Source organism: Oryzias melastigma, linkage group LG1, assembly GCF_002922805.2.
Source record: "Oryzias melastigma strain HK-1 linkage group LG1, ASM292280v2, whole genome shotgun sequence".
Classification (NCBI taxonomy): domain Eukaryota; kingdom Metazoa; phylum Chordata; class Actinopteri; order Beloniformes; family Adrianichthyidae; genus Oryzias; species Oryzias melastigma.
In genome coordinates, this window is record NC_050512.1 from 22,094,174 (window position 1) to 22,111,241 (window position 17,068).

The 17,068-nt window shown below is 36.6% G+C and overlaps 4 protein-coding genes and 1 long non-coding RNA gene across 5 annotated transcripts in view; 1 reads left to right on the forward strand and 4 right to left on the reverse strand.

Annotated features, from left to right (window-relative positions):
* Positions 1–374, reverse strand: part of LOC118599050 — a 4,536-nt gene extending 4,162 nt beyond the window's left edge. The window contains exon 1 of the long non-coding RNA XR_004948326.1: positions 241–374. This is a non-coding gene — a long non-coding RNA (uncharacterized LOC118599050). The remainder of the gene's footprint in view (positions 1–240) is intronic.
* Positions 1–1,728, forward strand: part of slc34a2a (solute carrier family 34 member 2a) — a 14,871-nt gene extending 13,143 nt beyond the window's left edge. The window contains exon 13 of the mRNA XM_036213223.1: positions 124–1,728. Within this exon, the coding sequence (XP_036069116.1) occupies positions 124–690 (567 nt within the window). The 3' untranslated portion in view covers positions 691–1,728. The remainder of the gene's footprint in view (positions 1–123) is intronic.
* Positions 1,729–6,127: 4,399 nt separating this feature from the next.
* On the reverse strand, positions 6,128–7,461 carry LOC112157562 (osteocalcin 2). The gene is made up of 4 exons (XM_024290369.2): positions 7,248–7,461; positions 6,680–7,159; positions 6,503–6,587; positions 6,128–6,370 (listed from the first exon to the last, which is right to left on the reverse strand). Exons 1-4 carry the CDS (start codon positions 7,297–7,299, stop codon positions 6,346–6,348), a joined length of 642 nt encoding a protein of 213 aa, XP_024146137.1. The 5' UTR covers positions 7,300–7,461; the 3' UTR covers positions 6,128–6,345.
* A 3,761-nt stretch (positions 7,462–11,222) lies between these two features.
* On the reverse strand, positions 11,223–12,351 carry LOC112157561 (osteocalcin 2). Its single transcript, XM_024290368.2, has 4 exons — positions 12,118–12,351; positions 11,690–12,019; positions 11,510–11,594; positions 11,223–11,403 (listed from the first exon to the last, which is right to left on the reverse strand). Exons 1-4 carry the CDS (start codon positions 12,167–12,169, stop codon positions 11,358–11,360), a joined length of 513 nt encoding a protein of 170 aa, XP_024146136.1. The 5' UTR covers positions 12,170–12,351; the 3' UTR covers positions 11,223–11,357.
* A 1,167-nt stretch (positions 12,352–13,518) lies between these two features.
* Positions 13,519–15,063, reverse strand: bglapl (bone gamma-carboxyglutamate (gla) protein, like). The gene is made up of 4 exons (XM_024290367.2): positions 14,886–15,063; positions 14,373–14,798; positions 14,191–14,296; positions 13,519–14,093 (listed from the first exon to the last, which is right to left on the reverse strand). The coding sequence occupies exons 1-4, from the start codon at positions 14,944–14,946 to the stop codon at positions 13,991–13,993; spliced, it is 696 nt and encodes a 231-aa protein (XP_024146135.1). The 5' UTR covers positions 14,947–15,063; the 3' UTR covers positions 13,519–13,990.
* Between the last annotated feature and the right edge of the window lie 2,005 nt (positions 15,064–17,068).

Sequence of the window (17,068 nt, forward strand, 5' to 3'; positions counted from 1 at the left end):
CTAACCATTTAAACACATGTTCTAATTCAACGTTTTTTAAATGTGAAATTGAGATTTGAATGACAAGCTTTTTTAAAAAAAATCCTCATATGGCTGCTAAAAGGGTCTTTTTTATCTCTTCAGATTGCCTTGGTGCACTTCTTGTTCAACATCTCTGGCATCCTCCTATGGTACCCGATCCCCTTCACGCGGCTGCCCATCCGGCTGGCTAAAAGTCTGGGAAACGTGACTGCTTCCTACCGCTGGTTCGCGGCGGTCTACATAGTCTGCTGCTTCTTTGTTCTACCGCTGTTGGTCTTCAGTCTGTCACTTGCCGGCTGGAAGGTCCTGGTGGGTGTCGGCGTTCCTCTGCTGGTGCTGCTCATCGTCATCGTGGTGATCAACGTGCTGCAGAATAAGAAACCCAACTGTCTACCCGCTGTGCTTCGGTCGTGGGACTTTCTGCCCCTCTGGGCTCACTCCCTGGATCCTTGGGACAAAGTGGTCACTGTGATTGCTGCCAAATGCTGCTGCTGCTGCAAATGTTGCCAAATTGTAACAGAAAAACAAGACGATGAAGAGCAAAACTCTGAGGAAAAAAGCAAGGAAATACAAGCAGCAGCCTATGACAACCTTGCAATGATTACAGAGGAGAAAGACAAAGATCAGGCAAATATAGAGCCAAACGTTCTTAGCATGACTCAGCTTTAAGGGGTTAGTTTTTAACGATAAAATAACAGTTTTTATTTTTTGCACAAGGACCAATAAGGTTTTTTGGAGGTTTGTGGTAATTTTATTTGCTTTAAAAAACCTACAAAAATACTGATAGTTTATCTGTTAATGATGCAAAAATACAGGATTTGTTCCTCACCTGGAAGCCTTAAAACCATACAGGTGGGAATTTACTGCCAGGGGCGCTGCTATGATCTCTGGGGGCTTTGGGCAACAAAACCCCTATTATTTAATATAATAAATAAAACTAAATTAAATTTAAAAATGTTATTACAAAATTGCACTTACATTTATTTTATAAAAAGATAAATTATATGATAGTTATATTATTTTATAAAGTTTTGGTTGTTTTAACATGACATTTAAAAAAAGTTTTTGTTGCATTTGTATGCTTTAACATTTACAGTGTTTACAGTTTTTTTTTTTTTTTACAGAGAGAGAAATTTAACATGGTTTCATATAGAATAATCAAACTTTGAGTTGCATTTTTTTCAGTGATGGAAATAACTTTTGGTTGCACAAATTCAAAAAGTAAAAAAAAAAAAAGATAAAATTCCACTCCAATCATCTTTTTATCTATTGTAAGAGGTTTCCCAATCGTCTTTGAAATTTGTTTTTTTTTTCTGTATTAATTTTTATCCAAATTCAAGAAATATGTTGTTTTCAAGGACGTAGTTTCCTTACACTGTCAATGCAAAGGCTCCACATTGCTGCTGTAGTGAGTCTCCTTCAGGGGCCCCCTTTCTGGCACGGGGCTCAAAGAATCGGCCGGCCCGACCGGTCGGCAATCAGCACTCCAATCTAGAATATTTGTTACTCTGGTACCGTTTATTGAATCTGTGGAAGCTGACTCTGGTAGGAGTTATGGTCCAGACTTGGGCTACTGTTTTATCTGTGTTGTCACTGAGGGTGGAAGCTGCATTGACGGACAGCCACAAGTCCTTTTTTCTGAAAGCAATTTGACCTTTGAGGTCGCACAGAGCGGGAAACAAAATGTGACAGTAGGATGATATTAAATAACACTCATATCACATTTTTATTTTTTTAAAAACTCTGTAAATGGGCAACTTAAACCCAAACACACAGCTTGAAATACTAATTTATTTTGTAATCTGAAAGATGTATGAATTCCAGGAATGTGATGCCTGACACACGTGAGATCACCACTTATCAGCCTTATCAGCGCAGTGTTTCTGACTCGAACAAGGAGGACACTCGTGAAGAGGTCAGCAAAACAAGCGTATGCTCTATCTCAACAAATGATAAACTTTATCAAGAACTTTACTGTTATAAAATTAATGTTTCACAGTTTTTGCAACCGCTGGGATTGAGATTAGAATTGTTCGGCTGCTTGCTTGCAAATGTGCTTCCTGGAAGATGTGTGTCGAACACTCGGCGTCACGTTATCAGGTCGTGACTGCAGAGACACCTTTCTCAAGTCAAGTGAGGCGCGTACAACTTAAGTGTTTTTACATGTTAACAGATTTTTTTTGGTCTTATTCTAATCAAATTGCTTTTAAAATATAACCATTTAAAAACATAATTATACTAATAAATAAATGTAAACAAAAAAAAAAAAACAGTCCACCTTAAAAAGGCGAGTTTTGGTTTACTTGCAAGTGAACCCTGGTGCGGTTTAGTAACAATGTGAGAGCAAAGTTTGAATTTGAGGAAAAAGTTTTAGTAATCTTAATAGAAAATTAAACGATTACTTATTGTAAATTTTATCTTTAATTAATTACTTTTGCACCCTTTATAACAGTACTCAGCTATTGTAAAGCTTATGAAATCAGTTAGCATACGAAAGGCATTCAGGCTACCGAAATAGTTAGTCATAAATAATCGCAAACCATAAATATTTTATTTTCCCCATGAGTTTATGGCTTCGTCACAACTGCCCTTACGGTGGATTTGAGCTATCTGTGGTTGAAAAACAGTCAAATAGGTAACATTTAACATTTTAAGCCATTGTAGAGTGAAAAAATATTCATGCACATTTTTACTACAGCCACATAGGGATCAATAAGTCATAAACATTTCAACGGGACATAAATGGTAAGTATGGTTGAACCTGCAAGCAGTGCGTTAGCGCGCGCTTTACGAAAGACAAAAGTGCGGCACAAGGGCATGCTATGGCAGCATCACCCATACATCATAACTGCTTGTAACTTACATTATCCTTATAAATACTTCTAAATACACCTACCACATGCGTGATAATGGTAAGTTCCAGTGGCGGCCCGTGGATTTCAGAACTGAACCTTCAGTTTTCCTCCACCAAAACCATCCTCGTTAATATTAACTATTTTATGTTTCTAACACCATCCTGTTATATATGAATATTATTTTATGGAGCAATTACATCGTAAATGGATAATTTAAATAGACTAAATGCACTATAATTGCACACATTGCAAAAACAAACTCTTGCTAGTCTGTGTTGCAACTTGCAACTCTGCAAGTCTCCTCCCACTGCAGCTGCAACAAACATCAAAGCATAATTGACAACTCATTAAATCTGAAAATAAGCATTTTTTTAATGCAAATCCAACTTATTTAAAGATGAACTCCATTAATGAAGGAATTCATTGTAAAATTAAAATGAAGATTTCCTTGTAAAATCCTGCATTGTAAGACAGTTCTGTTTTACATTCGGAGCAGTCGTGATGTGTTCATAGAAGTTCTCATACTGGCCCCTATAAAACCCTGTTAACTTTGCCAGATAGAACTTCTGGAAATGTTGAAAGTTGCGGACAAATCCGTTTCACTGCTGAGACAGGCTCACTAGTTTCGGGGCCGGTCGACCTTTTTTTTTGACAATGTCCAATTTTTCAAGAAAATTCCAATTTAAGAATGGCTTATGCAATTAATCCGCAACTAAATCAACTTCTCCACCTTCTTCTAACTGCAAAACAGCGAGTAATTCAAACAAAAATCAAGTGCAGCTACTGCCTACGCCCTGAAAAACAGTAGAAGTTAGCTTTTGGTAGAACAAGCATCGACTATCCAAGATACAATTATGTCATCTTCCGTCCTCATGAAGCTACAGAGACTCTAACTCAAATTCTGATCTGTTAATTCAACAAGATTGTGTTTAAGATTGTCCCAATACTTTTCCATTATTGCACATTGTCCTTTATCTCTTGCATAATGTCTTCGTAAATTATCTATGCATGGATAAATAGATTTATATTACTAAATAAATAAGTAAATAATCTGGCAAGAGGGATTATGAGTCTTCCCTCTATTATGTCCTGTGCTATCATCCTGACAGCAGCAGGGAAAAAGCTGTTCAGGAAGTGTGTAGAAAACATTTCTCTAATTTAAACATTTCTCTAATTTAAACATTTCTCTAATTTAAATACTTCTTTTCAGATAACTTTAGGCATTCACTGAAGGCTTTGCAGGCCCTGACAGTATACGTCACATGACTCGGGCCCAGATACCTGCAGCACTCGAACGTATCAACCCATATAAAGGTGCATTAGATTATGGCTTTGAACACAATCTAAATCTGGCTCAAGTTAATTCCCACAATTACTGCTCCAACATTTACACCCAGTGTCTGGTTGAAAGTCCAAATGTTACACCATATTATTTATTTTTTCCTCAGACTGGATGGTCATCAAATAAAAGCAATTTGAGACAAAAAAAAACTCAACAATTTTAGCATTTATTCAGGTTGCAAAATGGAAATATTTGTTTCTTTAAAGTACGCTAATCAAAAAAAAAAAAACAACAACAAGTGAGTATATGTTTATGTGACTTTCCTCTTTTGCATCTTTATTTCTATTTACAGAAATAAAATCAGAGGTAGAAAATAATAATTGTATGAATTGAGAAATATGGACAGAGAAAAGTGTCAATAAAACAAACATTAGCTGTCAACAGAAATGAACAACCCAAGTTCTCCTCATCATCCAGAGTGCAGGTGAGTGGGTGCTTATCTAACTTATTACCCAGGTGTGGCTCATTAATAATTTGATAATAAGGTGAATGAGGTGAAACATGCAAAGCGACAAAGGAACAAAAACATGTGCTAATGACCTATATTGGAATCCTACAGTTGAGTTTACAGCATTATTCCTGTACAAACAGTTCCGATAATCTGAATGCATTTATCGTATAGTGTCCCCCCACTTATTCGCATTTCTTTATTCGTGGTTTCATATATTTGCAGATTTTTTTTCAGTCACATGACTCTTCCTCAAGATACTTGTATAACGTTTTACACCCAAACAGGTGCTGCTCTGCTGAAGTCTATCTCTGCAGTAATGGCATCAGCTGACTCTGAAGTGGACGATAAATATCATCCACAGCAAGTGTCTATTTTTTAAAGGAGGAATTTGATTCTAAGGCACAGAGTGGCACTCCTCATCTGCTTCATAAGCTGTCTCTGCGGCTGCTGTACAGTCTTTTGTTCTGAAATTAAAAACAAAAATTCTTCATATTGAGCAATAATACCCCAAAGTTCTTAAAGAAATGTTTTACAAAGCATGATCAGAAGAGTTTTTTTTTTTTGATGAGTATGGACATCCTTCCTGTCTGAGGAGACAAACTTCCTTAGTGTTAAAGTTTGACAATGTAATCATTCGTTCTTGCAAAAAATATACAAACTTCTTTTTTTTCTTAATGTTGATAAATATTTTATTTTATTTTTTATTTATTTATTTTTGTACTAAAGTTTGAGCCACATACTGATGCACTAAGAAGCAGGAAACCATTGAGACTTTGAAGCAAACAGAAGCACAGGAATCACTGTGGATAGGAAGTGACAGGTTAGAGATACAGGATAGATAGTAGAAGCACACTGAGTTATCTTTGGAAGCATAAGGAGCAATGTCTCTTTGTAGATGATGATAAACTTATGAAACACAATTGGCAGCAGACAGAACTGAAGTCATGTACTGGCACTGGAGAGGTTTAAAAAGTCTGTCTGATTAAATCAATTCTTCTTGAGAAGCGCTCATCTATAAATGTCAATTCTTTAAAAAAATCCAAGTGCAAAAAGTCAAATATAGAATATATAACAAACTGACACAACATTAAAATTCTGATTAAAAAGAAGAAAAAAGAATATAAGTCTGATGACTATTTGAATCAAGCAAAAAATGAGAATGTTGCCCCCTAGAGGCAATTGCTGAAACAGCACAGAAATATGAGGTCAAAAAAGTCTGTATATTTTAAACACAATAAATAACAGGAATCATAAACTTTTTTTTCTTTTGACCAAATATATTTATCGTAAAGATTTAGTTTTTAGGGAAAAATATCTATCAAACTAATCCATCTAAATTCAAGACATGAGACATTGCTAGATTTAAAAATAAATCTTTATTAATCAAAGAATGTAAACAAAAAATTACAGATACACTTTTAGTATTAAACAACTTAAAAAATCAAGATAATATTGTGATTTTTTTTTTAGTTGTTTGATAATTCATGTTGTGGAAAAAAATAAAACATCAGAGGATACTGCATCAAAGCTCTGATAAGGAACAAAGAAGAGTAAAATAAAAACTAAGATTGTTAAAAACTGGTAAGTTTAAACTTAATCAGGAACAAAGATCAATCTTGATTAAATAAGTGTGGAGATTATGGCTCCAGTTTCAGTCACTCCATCTTGGGCAGAATTTAGTTGGCAGGTCTCATTTTTTTGCTGAAAGATAGAGATAAGAATGTGGTGAGACTACATGATTATAACAAAAAACAGACATTGTAAGTTCCTGATTAAGATTAAGATTCTGATAAAGATTTTGATTTGTTTTCATTTTTTTAATAAAGATTTTACCTTTTTTTCTGCTGTGGAGGAGAGGGTTTCTCTGAAGCATGTCTTTGTTTCCCCAGAATGGAAGCAATGTCTCTTTTTGCAACCACTACAGAATGTAACAGACATCAGACACATTATTATTAATATTTTAACTATGTCCAAAACAAAATGGAAAACTATTATTAAATATCTAAATACCTTTAACGCGAGACTTGGACGCTGGAGCGACCGGTTCAGGAGATTTGGACAATTTAGAGGGTTTTGGCGAGTCGTGTGATCCAAAGGCTCTTAACCCATCAGGTAAAGCGATATCGAGGGATGGAATCATGTCCACCGGTAGGGATTCTGAGGATTCTGAGGAGGAGGACTCTGAAGATTCAGATGAGGAGGACTCTGAAGATTCTGAGGGGGAGGACTCTGAAGGTTCAGATGAGGAGGACTCTGAAGGTTCAGATGAGGAGGACTCTGAAGATTCTGATGAGGAGGAATGTAAGGAAGATTCTGAGGATTCACTTAAAGGGGGAGGTATGGATTCATCTGAGGATTCACAACTTGAATCAGGAACTGGTGGGTTTTGGGTGTCCTCAGCTGAAGATGAATCAGATTCACAGCTAGATGTATCAGAAGCATCTGGAGCATCTGGAGCAGGAGGGTCGACGATGGCACTTGAGTTCACAACTAACACAAAAAAACAGTTAGCCTTGTCCCAAACAACAAGATTCACTTTATTTCTCATCTGATGGAGAAAAAGATAGTTTGTTCTTACCGGCCATTACCCAGCACACTGACAGAAGAGCATATAAGAACAGAGCCTTCATGATGGTTGCTGTAGTCTCCAACCTCAGTTTGCTGTCTTTGAGTTCCTGGTTCTAATTTCTCTCCAAAATAAAATATATAATTTTTGACAGTTTCCTGTGTTTGTGAGCTTTGTTCTTGCCTAAGAAGGACCAGGAGCTGCTGGAGACATGCTCTGAAAGCGGTCTCAGTGCAGGTTTTATAGAAAAATTAAGGTGCAGGGTCAGTAATTCACACCTCTTATCTTTAACTTTTTTGTTTGTTTGTTTCTTTTCATCCTCTTTTGTCAGCACTTGATGATAAAAAGACAGTTCATTCAGGGGAGAGTGGTTTCATAAGTCAAAGCACAGCAGAACACAAGGATCTGATGATGAAAACGTGTTAAAACACAGCTGTGGACCTTTGTTTATCTCAGCATTTCAGAATTGGGCTCATTACGATTTTAATTTATGAATACATAAAAATTCCAGATGTGACACTGAGATACATTTTTTAAAAGTTTTCCTCTTTTGTGAAAATATATGTATCAGGTATAAATTAAAAAGAAGTCTATCAGGACTTAAACTAGTTTTTCTGTCAATAGAAGTGAAAAGAATATTCACCTACAAAAAATACAGTATTGGGACACCTTTTTTAGTTCTTTTTGGATTTTTTAGATGTCATAAAAATCTTTTTCAGTTTAATTTGTCCAAAAAAATGCTTTGACATAATTTCAGTTCATAATTGAAGTCAACAGAGCAGCTACTTCTTAAACTTTCTTGCTTTTCTTAAGCTAAGTTAAACCATCAACACAGAGAAGCAGGAAATTTTTTGTCTTCATTTTCTGAACTTAATTTAGACACACAAGTGTGTGGCGGGAAATAAATGCACAAAAAAGGCTTTTGTCTGTAATTTATGGTGAATTGGGTGGTTTGAACGCTCATTTTTTCAGCTAGCTTAAATGCACAAGTCTTTGCTAGGTTTGATTTATGGACTCACAGCTTATTATGTTAATAATTTGGTCAAAATAAAATTGTGATTCTAAAACAGGAGTGTCTGTTATTCCTTTGGACTCGCTGGTCATTTTGTTAGAACAAATTACAGAAGGAAAGAAGGAAAATATGTTTGAAAATGGTCCGTTTTTACATTTAGCTCATATATTTCAGCCCAATTTTTACATCTTGACTTAAAAATTACAGTTTATTTTTTCACTATTCCTGTATTGCGCTTTATATGTTAGTTTATTTTTACATCCCAAACAGTTTTTAACAAATGTATGTGTGTAAATAAATGCAGAAAAACCTTCCAAAGCAATTAAAAAAAACCTATTCAACATGTTCATTGTTTCTATTGAAAAAGCTTCTGGTTTATTATTTTATTTTGGATAACAATGAGCGATGGTTTATGTTTAGTGTGTATAATGTCAAGGAAAAGGGGGAAAGTAATACCTAAAAACTATTATTCATAATTTTTTCTCATATTAAAAACCTTATTTTTAAGTTTAAAAAAGTTTTAAAAGCGGACACATTTGTATAATAAGGTTTACAGCTGAGTCTATTTCTTGATTTAATATGCATTTGTTTACATCAGAGAGACTTCTGAGACCCAAAGAGTTGAATAAAAGTCTAGTTTTGAATAAACACAAACAACAATTTTGACAATTACTGCTCCAATATTTACACCCAGTGTCTGATTAAAAGTCCAACTGTGTTAAAACAAATGTTACACCATATTATTTTATTTTTCCTCAGACTGAATGGTTATCAAATACATAATATCATTGAAAAATAATTTGCAAAATGCAAAGCATTTTAGCAAGTGTACAGGCTGTGTAATGGAAACATTTGTTTCTATGAAGTACTCTGGTAAAAAAAAAGAGTGACTTTATGTAGATGTGATTTTCCTGTTTTACATGTTCTATTTACAGAAATAAATCAAAGGGAGAAAATAATAATTGTGTAAATTGAGAAATATGGGCAGAGAAAAGTGAATGCAAAGAAACCAGTGGGGTCAATAAAACAAATAATAACTGTCAATACAAATGAACAACCCAAGTTCTCCTCATCATCCAGAGTGCAGGTGAGTGGGTGCTTATCTAACTTATTACCCAGATGTGGCTCATTGATAATTTGATAACTGGCCATCACAGGACTTGACACATTGCGATCAACCATCACGATGAGTGGATTATAGTGAGAGAGTCTTGAGATTACCAGTCCCACTCTCCCCTCCTACACCGACCATTGCAGGCTCGGAAACCAAGACATGCCAACTGGAGAGTGCAGGTGCAGCAAGTTGGCCGAACAGGTACCTGACTTAGGGAGCTTGACCGCCCTTTAAGGGACTTGTGGCTGCTGTAAAGATGAAACAGCATGACTTGCCGTCAATTATCGGAGGGGCCAAGCCGACCAGATGACCGCCAGATCCTGGAACAGACGCCAGCTGGATTTAGGTTTGCCAGGTCATTTCATACACTGGCGAGGAGTTGTTATACTGCGCCCCGACTTGCAGTCACTAGAGCCCCTTTTGCAAAAACTGTGATGGTGCGAGTAGCCATGGGTCAGTGCTTGACCAGGAGAGGCTATGTATTACAAATCACTGGCGGAGGGGTGGCGGAGAGCCTCATATATACCATGTGCAGGAAAGCAGGAAACCATAGTGAGACCTTTGAGCAAACAGAAGCACAGGAATCACTGTAGACAGGTTAGAGATACAGGATGGATAGTAGAAGCAGACTGAGTTATCTTTGGAAGCATAAGGAGCAATGTCTCTTTGCAGATGATGATAAACTTATGAAACACAACTGGCAGCTGAACTGAAGTCATGTAGTGGCACTAAAAAAGCTTAAAAATTCTGTCTGATTAAATCAATTCTTCTTGAGAAGCACTCATCTATAAATGTAAATTCTTAAAAAAAAATATAAGTGCATAAAGTCAAATATAGAATATAGAGCAAACTGAGACAACATTAACATTCTGATTAAAAAGAAGAAAAAAAAGAAAATAATTCTGATGACTATGTGAATCAAGCAAAAAAGGAGACTGTCGCCCCCTAGAGGCAATTGCTAAAACAGCACAAAAATATGAGGACAGAAAGTGATTGTATATTTTGTAACACAATTGATAACCGAAAACATAAATTCTTAAAATACAATAGTAAACAAATGTAGCAGGTGTTACACGAATGGTAACTACATTCAAAGTTTTTTTTTTAATCATAAAAAAACTACTGACCAAAATAACAAAATTCAATTTCTCCTTAAAAACTATAAAATTGATAGAATCCTCTTTACTTACTAGATATCAGACAGTTAGAATAAATCATTATCATTCCCCTCCTATCCCCATCTATACAGGTGTTCCGCATGGTTCCATTCTAGGCCCTCTATTTTTCTCTCTCTATATTAATGACCTCCCCTCTGTTTGTTCCAACGTCTTCATTCAGATGTATGCTGATGACACTGTCATTTATGCACATAAATGCTAAAACAATAAGGCGTTTTGCAGAATGGTTGGAACAGTTACATTTGAGTCTATATGTGAACAAAACTGTTGCAATGTTCTTTTCTGAAACAAACCGTAAACATGTTCTGGACTTTTAGGTTGACAACTTTTAACACCTATCCCCGGACTATAATTTTGGCTAATTCTGGCACATTGCAGCGATGTTATTGATGTGCTCTGTCCCTGTGAAATAAACTAATAAATAGAAAAAAACATACACTTTTTTGTCTTTTGGATAAATAAATTAACTGTAAAGATTTAGTTTTTAAGAAAAAAATATCTGTCAAACTAATCCATCTAAATTCAAGTTAATTATGGCACCATGAGACATTCTTGGATTTAAAAATAAATCTTTATTAATCAGGGAATTTAAACACAAATTTACATACTTTTGGTATTAAACAACTTGAATAATTAAGATATTATCTGATGATTTTTTTAGCTGCTTGATAATTCATGGTGTGTAAAAAATAAAACATCTGAAGATGCTAAATCATAACTCTGATTTATGACTGTTCAAAGGTGGTAAGTCTAAACTTAATCAGGAACAAAGATCAATCTTGATTAAATATGTGTTGAGATTATGGCTCCAGATTCAGTCACTCCATCTTGGGCACCATTTGGTTGGCAGGTCTCATTTTTTTGCTGAAAGGTAAAGAGTGATACTACATGATTATAACAAAAAACAGACATTGTAAGTCCCTGATTAAAAATTTAGATTTGTTTTCATTTTCTTAAATAAAGATTTTACCTTTTTTTCTGCTTTGGAGGAGAGGGTTTCTTTGAAGCATGTCTTTGTTTCCCCAGAAAGGAAGCAAGGTCTCTTTTTGTAACCACTACAGGATGTAACAGACATCAGACACATTATTATTATTATTATTTTAATTATGTCCAAAACAAAATGGAAAACTAGAATTAAATAGCTAAATACCTTTAACGTGAGACTTGGACGCTGGAGCGACCGGTTCAGGAGATTTGGACAATTTAGAGGGTTTTGACGAGTCGTGTGATCCAAAGGCTCTTAACCCATCAGGTAAAGCAATATCGAAGGATGGAATCATGTCCACCGGTAGGGATTCTGAGGATTCTGAGGAGGAGGACTCTGAAGATTCAGATGATGAGGACTCTGAAGATTCTTGTGAGGATTCACAACTTGAATCAGGAACTGGTGGGTTTTGGGTGTCCTCAGAAGAGTCGGATTCACAGCTGGATGTATCTGCAGCTGGAGCACCAGGGTCAACAACGGCATCTGAGTTCACAACTAAGACACAAAAACATTTAGCCAAAATATTGTCCCAAACAACAAAAACTTTCGCTTCATTTCTCATCTGATGGCGAAAAATAATGGTTTGTACTTACCAGCCATAAACCAGCACACTGACAGAAGAGCATATATGAACAGAGTCCTCATGGTGGTTTATAGGTATTCAGTTGATGTAGTCAACTTGTCTGAGCTCTGTTTGTGGTCTTTGAGTTCCTGGTTCTAATTTCTTTCAAAAATATATATATATAATTATTGGTAGTTTCCTACGTTTGTGAGCTTTGTTCTTGCCTAAGAAGAACCGGGAGCTGCCGGCGACATGCTCTGAAATCAGTCTCAGTGCAGGTTTTATAGAAAAAATAAGGTGCAGGGTCAGCAGTTCAGCTGTTATCTTTTACTGCAAGCATTTTTTGTCTCTTTCCATCCTCTTTTGTCAGCACTTGACAAGAAAAAGACAGTACATGCAGGGGAGAGTGGTCAAACAAGTCCAAGCACAGCAGAACACAATGATTTGATGATGAAAATGTGTTGAAACACAGCTGTGTACTTTTTTTTTTATCTCAGCATTTCAGAATTGGGCTTATAACTATTTTAATTTATGAATATGTAGCAGCTAAGCTTTCTTGCTATCCTAAAGCTACTTGTGGTGTTAAACCTTCAACACAGAGAAACAGGAGTATATTTGATTTTTTGTCTTTATTTTCTGAGCTTAATTTAGACACACAAGTATGTTGAAGAAAAAAGGCTTTTGTCTGTAATTTATGGTGAATTGGGTGGTTTGAAAGCTCATTTTTTTCTGCTAGCTTGCTCAGCTAGCTTAAATGCGTAAGGTTTGATTTATGGACTCACAGCTTATTATGTTAATAATTTGGTCAAAATAAAACTGTGTGATTCTAAAACAGGAGTGTCTGTTATTCCTTTGGACTCGCTGGTCATTTTGTTAGAACAAATTACAGAAGGAAAGAAGGAAAATATGTTTTAAAATGAGAAGTTTTTACATTTCAGCCCAATTTTTACATCTTGACTTAAAAATTACAGTTTATGTTTTCCCTATTCCTTTATTGCGCTCTATAATATGTTTGCTGTTTTCAAACAGTTTTTAACAAGTTTAATACATATTCATTATTTCTATTAAAAAAATCTTCTGGTTTATAATTATATTTTGGATAACAATGATCAATGGTGTATGTTTAGTATGTATAATATCAAGAAAAACAGGGGAAAAGTATTACCTTAAAACGATTTTTCTATTATTTTTAAATGTTACTTAAGACATGCATCAGAAATTATAAAGTTCAAAATTTCTTCTAATTACTTGGACTAATTATATTCTCATTTTTAATACATTTTCTTTTAAGTTTAAAAAGTTTTGAAAAGCTGACACATTTGTAAAATAAGTTTTACACCTGAGTCTGTTTCTTGATTTGTTGACATCAGAAAGACTTCTGAGACCCAAAGAGTTGAATAAAACCCCAGATTTGAATAAACACAAACAACAATTTTGACAAAACAAAATAATTTATTATTACCAAACCCAGAGGCAGTTTGTGGTTACAGAAATTACCGATACATGAGCTAATGTGAGTTTCAACAAACTGTACACTATCGATAACAATTTAAGAATACTACCACCAGAACTAGCTTTTAGGTAAAAATAAAGCAATATCAGTACATTAACATTCAATACATTTACTACTTTAGCACCATTCTTAACATAGTAATATGGGAAAAACATATTTACACTAAAAATGGGTTCTATTTTTCACAGGGTTGTGTACCTTTCTTCAAAAGCCTTTACATGGCCACATGTGTGCAATAATCTGCAGCCAAAAAAGTTCTCCAGCCATCATCAAAGATGAATCCAATCCCAGTCTTTCTTCATCTAGAATTACGGTTAAAGTTACGTTGCTTTTATTGTCAAATGGGAGGAGGGAAAAACATGTCTGCAAGTGAATACAAATGAAGTCTATCTTAGAAAGGGACTTGTCCGTAGTAGGCGGTGTATGCCGCCACGATGCCTTCAGTTTCAGCCATTTCATCGCAGGCGACATTCAGTTCACACACTTCACTTAGGCTGGAAAATCGGAGAAGGAGATGTAGTTAGTTGTTAAGATTAGCTCCTAAAAACAGTGCAATGAGTCTTAGTTTGTGGTCATGTACGCTGACTGTACCTTTCCATCTGCAGAGGGGTTAGGGTTCCTCCTGAAGCGGCTCTTCTTCTCCTCAGGAGAACAGCAGCCAGGTCTCTCTTCATAACCACTTGGGAATCTGATGCGGCTGAGGAATTTCGTAAAAAGTTTCTTAATTTGAGGCAAAATAAAGAGACAAATGCAAAAATAAATCAGTAAAATACCTTCAGCACTGGCGGACTCTGACGAGGAAGATGATGAAGATGAGGCAGAGGCAGCTGAGTCAGATTCTGAGGACTGAGACGCTGCTGAGGAGTCGGACTCAGAGGACTCCGACGATTCCGCTGAGGAGGACTCGGAGGATGCAGCTGAGGAAGACTCGGAGGATGAAGCTGAGGAAGACTCGGAGGATGAAGCTGAGGAAGACTCAGAGGATGCAGCTGAGGACTCTGTGGATTCGGAAGCTGATGAGTCTGAGCTTGAGTTGGAATCAGAGGCGGCGGAGTCGGAAGCCGAGTCGGACTCGGAGGATGAGGCTGAATTGGACTGTGAGGAGGATGTATCAGGAGCAGCAGGTGTTGCCTCAGCAGCCGTGTCTGCAGCGGGATCCACAACAACCTCGGGATCTACAATAACCTCGGGTTCCAAAACTGATGAGCATAGAAATGAGCACACATTAGTGAATTCCCAGTAAAACTCCCCAATCCCCATTAAGGCTGAGAGAAGTTTGGTCTTACCCGACATGGACCGGCACACTGACAGAAGGGCACAGAGGGCGAGGAGAGCCAGGGTCTTCATGATGCGTCGCTGTTGGTTAATCTCTGTTGACGAGATTGCTTTGCTTTGCTTTTGCCGTCTAATCTGAATCTTTACCCCAAACTGAAGGTCAATATATACGGTTGTCCACCATCAAACCAGACCCACACAATACGATGACCTCCTGATTGGCTGAGGAGTCAAATATCCTTTCCGGTGGTACTTTTTAGGAAAGCTCCCACAAACACCCACACAGTGTCTGGCACAACGTCCAAAAAGTCCTTCCGCCACAAATATTCCAGACATTTGACTGCATGTGCACTACAGGCTTGACATGCAAACCCTTGTCTGTGTAGATTTTATATAAATCCATCATGTCGAGAACATGCTTTTCAAGTATTATTTGTGAAACATCTTCATTTATAAAGCAAATATGACTCAAAGTTGTCCAAAAGCTAGAAAGACTTCTATGTAAAAAATCACAAAATCTATTTGTGTAAACATGATTTTTCTTGTATTTCCTTCTGTAAAAATGCTTGTTGGTTATTCTATGCGGTCAAGCTCTTTATTTTTATGCTCTTTCTGTTTGCCACTCTCCTTAAATTCCTCCCAAACTTGACCTTTTGTGAGGTATAATTAATCCAACAAACCCTGCGAGCTCAGACTGGAAGTGTTACAAGTTTCCATAAAATACACTTAAAGATGTAATTGGATTTTAATTAGATTGCCACTTATACCGCTGGTGTTGTGTTAGTGTAGTCTTTGACCCAGATGTGATCTCCCACCCCCACAAGCCTCAAACTACAGCCTGGGACGGCCACAAGCTACTAATCGACCGACATGGAACAGCAGTGAGCCTCATTATGCGACAGAACTTAATTAGAGTGTTTCTGAGTCTCACTCCAACCGCAGTCGGTCGCTATTTACAGATCCATCTCGGCTCAAGTCCCGGACAGATTCGGAACATGGCACTGGCTTGCAAACTGCAACCGATGGTCCGAAACACGGCCGTGCTTGAGGTATTTCAGCGTATGTGGAGCTGTATTTTTGGGGAGCCCATGTGTGTTGGATGCTCAGGGTTCTGCATGTGGGTTTGGCTGCAGCGCCCTGTTTGTATGATACAGTTCAAGTGTGGGTTTCGCCCTGTTTTTTTCTGATAAACAAAATTAAATTCACAGATTGCATCTCTGACCCAGACCAAACCAGATTACTAGATTACTTTACGTATAAATATCTGCGAGGGGCCCAAGCCGCCTTATCGGTACGAAAGGGGGAGATTGAGCCAAGTGACCTCGGTGTCCTTAATGTATCTCGGCCTCGATTTATTCCTGGTGTTACAGATTTGTTTTGGACACTCCACTGTGTAATTTCAGCGTCTGGTTCAGAATCCACTTGTACATTTCAGTGTGTGGGGGGACACAGTTGGAGAAAACAATTGCAATAATGTGCCTGAGGAGGCAGGAAACTAAGCGTCTGGGGCATTTCTGCCTTGGACAAGTTCCTTTTTTTGTTGCTTGCCAACAAGTAATGCTCAGTTTTTGTTTTACTGCTGTCCCAGGTTTCCACTGGCACTGGTTCATGTAGAGGACTTCCAAACTACACCACAGAAAGCCATGAACTGTCTTGTTGTCAGAGGAATGGCTTGAAACAAATACAAGGCCTTAAGACATTTCTTTGAATTTTGAATTAAATTTAAACCCTAAATAACAGTTCTATTTTTTTCTCTCAGAAGCAAAGGATTTTAAATTTAAAGACAAATGTATTTTTTAAATTTCATAAAAGTTCTCTTCTTTGCATTCATTCTTCTAGTCATAGGAGTGAATAGTCCTAACCAATCAAAATACTGTAGCATAGAGACTAACTTTAGGTTGACTCGAATGGTCTGTCCAACATATTAAATTGATTTTATTATAAGTGTAGTTTCATGTATGAATGTATTTTCTTTTTTTAGTTAAATCATTAGAATAAATTAGCTCAGAAAAAGCCTGCTAGTAATCCCCCTATCTTGTGAAGAATGCATACTAGAGTAATTTATTTTATCCAAAATAAAGGGATGTTTGAGGGATATTAATCCATAAGAACCAATCAATGTGAAATCAGTGTTACAGAAAAACATCAGAAATATTTTCAGCGGTCCGCTTGGTCTATGATATGCTCCACTCAA